Raw genomic sequence first — 2,892 nt, 5'->3', positions numbered from 1 at the left:
TTTTCATTCACTTGTGGAACTTGATGCATGCTGCGAGATGCCGACGTGACTTTTATTTTAAAGTTAAAACATGAACAAACACACAGTTAGAACGTAGCACTGTAGTTACGTCACGCACCATCCCGAACTACTTTCCTGTCTCGCCGATAAGCATATCGAAGGAGCAACTCAACCAAAGTCCATAAAAGTGACCTCCTGGAACGCAACTTCTTTTCTTATTCAAACATGCACCCACGCAGCTGGAACTCACGTGACACTGTTACCCGCTTGAGAACCGCACGAGAGGATATCCAGCAGGGAGATCATGGAACATTGTCTCCGCCGTGAATGCGACCACAGGGACACTGATACCGTGCCGATCCTACGTACTATTCCGAATCCACGCGAACTTTCGCTCAATGGCCGCTGACCAGGGTGCCTGTGTCCCTGAAAGGGGTGCATAAAGTATGCGAGCTGCCAAAGGAACCGGAGGAAGGGGGATTCTTCAAGTCCTCAGCGCGCGCAATGAGCCAAGACTCGTAGCTCCAAAGTGAACTTGACGTGAGGACAAACCGGGCGGAAGATAGATTGCTCTCGACCTATACAACGACAGATTCGAGTGGACAGGGAGCAAAACAAGGGTTTCCGCTCGGGCCACCCATTGTCAGAGCTCTGCCTTTCACTTTTCCCTTGTCGGCCGGCGCTCAGGTCAGCGTCCCGAGAAAGCGAAAAATTCGCGTGAGTCTCGCTAACGACGGCGAAGAAAAGTTCATCATTAGAGGGGAGGAACTCGAAGAAGTCGTAAACTTGAAACCCGAGCCGCCGTGCGCGAGACTTCCTTTTTTAAAACGGAGAATACTGGCTGAAGAGAGTTAGTTAGGGGTTGGCCGTGGACAATCGTAGTGACCCGAGGACACTGTGCGTCGTTGGCACCTTTGTCGCGGTTAAGGCGAGCGTGTGATAAATTCTACCAGCGAGGAAGTGGTTGTAATTACTTGTCATTGTAGGCCACGGGTCTGGGACACACCCACGTACGAGTAGAATTTCAGGACGTTTTGTCCGAAGCCACGTACAGCATAGCACAAGTCTTGAATGGATGCGTATAACGGACTTGAGTGATTGTTGTGTACACGTTTTCTCGGTGTCTTTTAAAGAAATTCAGAGTGTGACGTTTCCTGGAATCAGGTTTAGGGATAAGAGACCCCTTTTTGGGAACGTTCTCTTCCGTTCATAACTGGTTCCATTGACGAACACGAACTCCTGTAGTTGATGCCCCGCCATTGTGCTGATTCAAAACTACTCTCTTTGGGTCTTCCATCAGGTTGAATGTCTGGACGAGTATGACCACGGACACACTCTGCGGCTCTGCAACTCCTCTGGAAACCACTGCCTTCTCCAAACGCCTCATGAGTCCACACGCTACTAGGAACGACGCCCCCATGTCCCCACCTGAAGATGTCTCCTTCGTCGGCGATTTTAGTGAAGATGACGATGACGACTTCACTCGTTCGCCGAACTCGTCGCAGGATCTCTTGAGTCCTTGTTCATCCTACATGGACGCGGACGATCCTGACGACTCAGCAGACTCCTCCGTTACACAAATGACGACCACCAGGCGGAAACGGATACCCAAGGTGTCTTCCAGAAGTCGAGGAACGATAAACGCATCTGGTGTCGTTGTTAAGGTTAAGAAGACTCGTAGGCTCAAAGCCAATGACCGTGAGCGCAACAGGATGCACAACCTCAACAGCGCCCTCGACAGGCTGAGATGCGTACTACCAACCTTCGCAGAAGACACAAAGCTAACCAAGATCGAGACTCTACGATTTGCGCACAACTACATCTGGGCTTTGTCGGAGACCTTAAAGATCGTCGGCACAAAATCTGATAAGAAGGACAGCAACACTGTGTCGTCCAGTGAAGTCACAACGACAACGGAACCAGAAGCTTCGACGACGACGCTCCCAGGTGGCTATTCTGCGCCTTCCTTCGCGAACGTTGTGTCAAGACATCAAGGCAGTCTCTCCTCCCCACCAACCCCCTGGAACATGGCGACGTGTCCCAGTACTGTGGTCGTGCCGACACCAGCAAGTTCAGTGGACTTTTCAGACTCCTCGTGCTCCGGGTCCGAGTGCGGGTTCGCGACTTATGAGACGCTATGAAATATGTGAAGGACTCATGTACATAGGACATATAATCCGTATAGGGGAGACTAAGCAGCTGTAAAGCATGACAGCTCATTGAGAAAACTTGCCCTCCCTGTCAAGGCTAAGCCATTTCTTAACCACTGTGAACGCCATCTTCTAACTTATGCAAATTTTATGTCGACACCTTCCAATCGTGCAGCTTGTAGAAGAACCTCTTTACGACTCCGGTAACGGGCACATAAATCCTGTACAGAAAATAGCCACGGATGCTTATGACCGCTTGAAGCATGACGCTCCTTTATCGAAGACACATTGTCGACCTGGCCGTGAAAGACCTCACGCCCATAAAATATATTAAGCCTATTTCGCACTACATAAAAATTCATAGCACCCCTCTCTGAGCTGGGATGGGGAACGCATGATTTCAAGGAGTCCTCCCTTCCCTGCGTTATTGGTCCCTCTTTATTAGCTGAAAAATTGTTGAGCTCTCTGTTTTGATATTCGCGTACTGAATAGCTGCAGGCTGTCATCCAGGACAGCGATAACATAGGCATTTAGCCACCGTGTTCACAGTACCGTCTCTATACAGAAGCTTATGTGCATCAAGCTTGCAGATAACTCCATACTCCTGCTGAAACCGTAGACTACGTAAGATTATCTTGATTCTGAGCTGAAGTTCGTTCCAGTTATCATCCATTCAAACTAATGTTTTTTCCCCCAAATCGCTTCAAAGCGGAGAGGAATATCCCTTCAAAATATATATCCA

General features: G+C 49.3%; 1 protein-coding gene across 1 annotated transcript; it reads left to right on the top strand.

Annotated features, from left to right (window-relative positions):
• The first annotated feature begins 1,319 nt into the window (after positions 1 to 1,319).
• On the top strand, positions 1,320 to 2,141 carry LOC135369507 (neurogenin-1-like). The gene has a single exon (XM_064603090.1). The coding sequence runs from the start codon at positions 1,320 to 1,322 to the stop codon at positions 2,139 to 2,141; it is 822 nt and encodes a 273-aa protein (XP_064459160.1).
• Positions 2,142 to 2,892: the final 751 nt, after the last annotated feature.

The sequence above is a fragment of the Ornithodoros turicata genome, chromosome 9 (assembly GCF_037126465.1).
Source record: "Ornithodoros turicata isolate Travis chromosome 9, ASM3712646v1, whole genome shotgun sequence".
Lineage (NCBI taxonomy): Eukaryota > Metazoa > Arthropoda > Arachnida > Ixodida > Argasidae > Ornithodoros > Ornithodoros turicata.
Note: the sequence above shows the minus strand (reverse complement) of the source record. Positions and strands in the feature narration are given on the sequence as shown.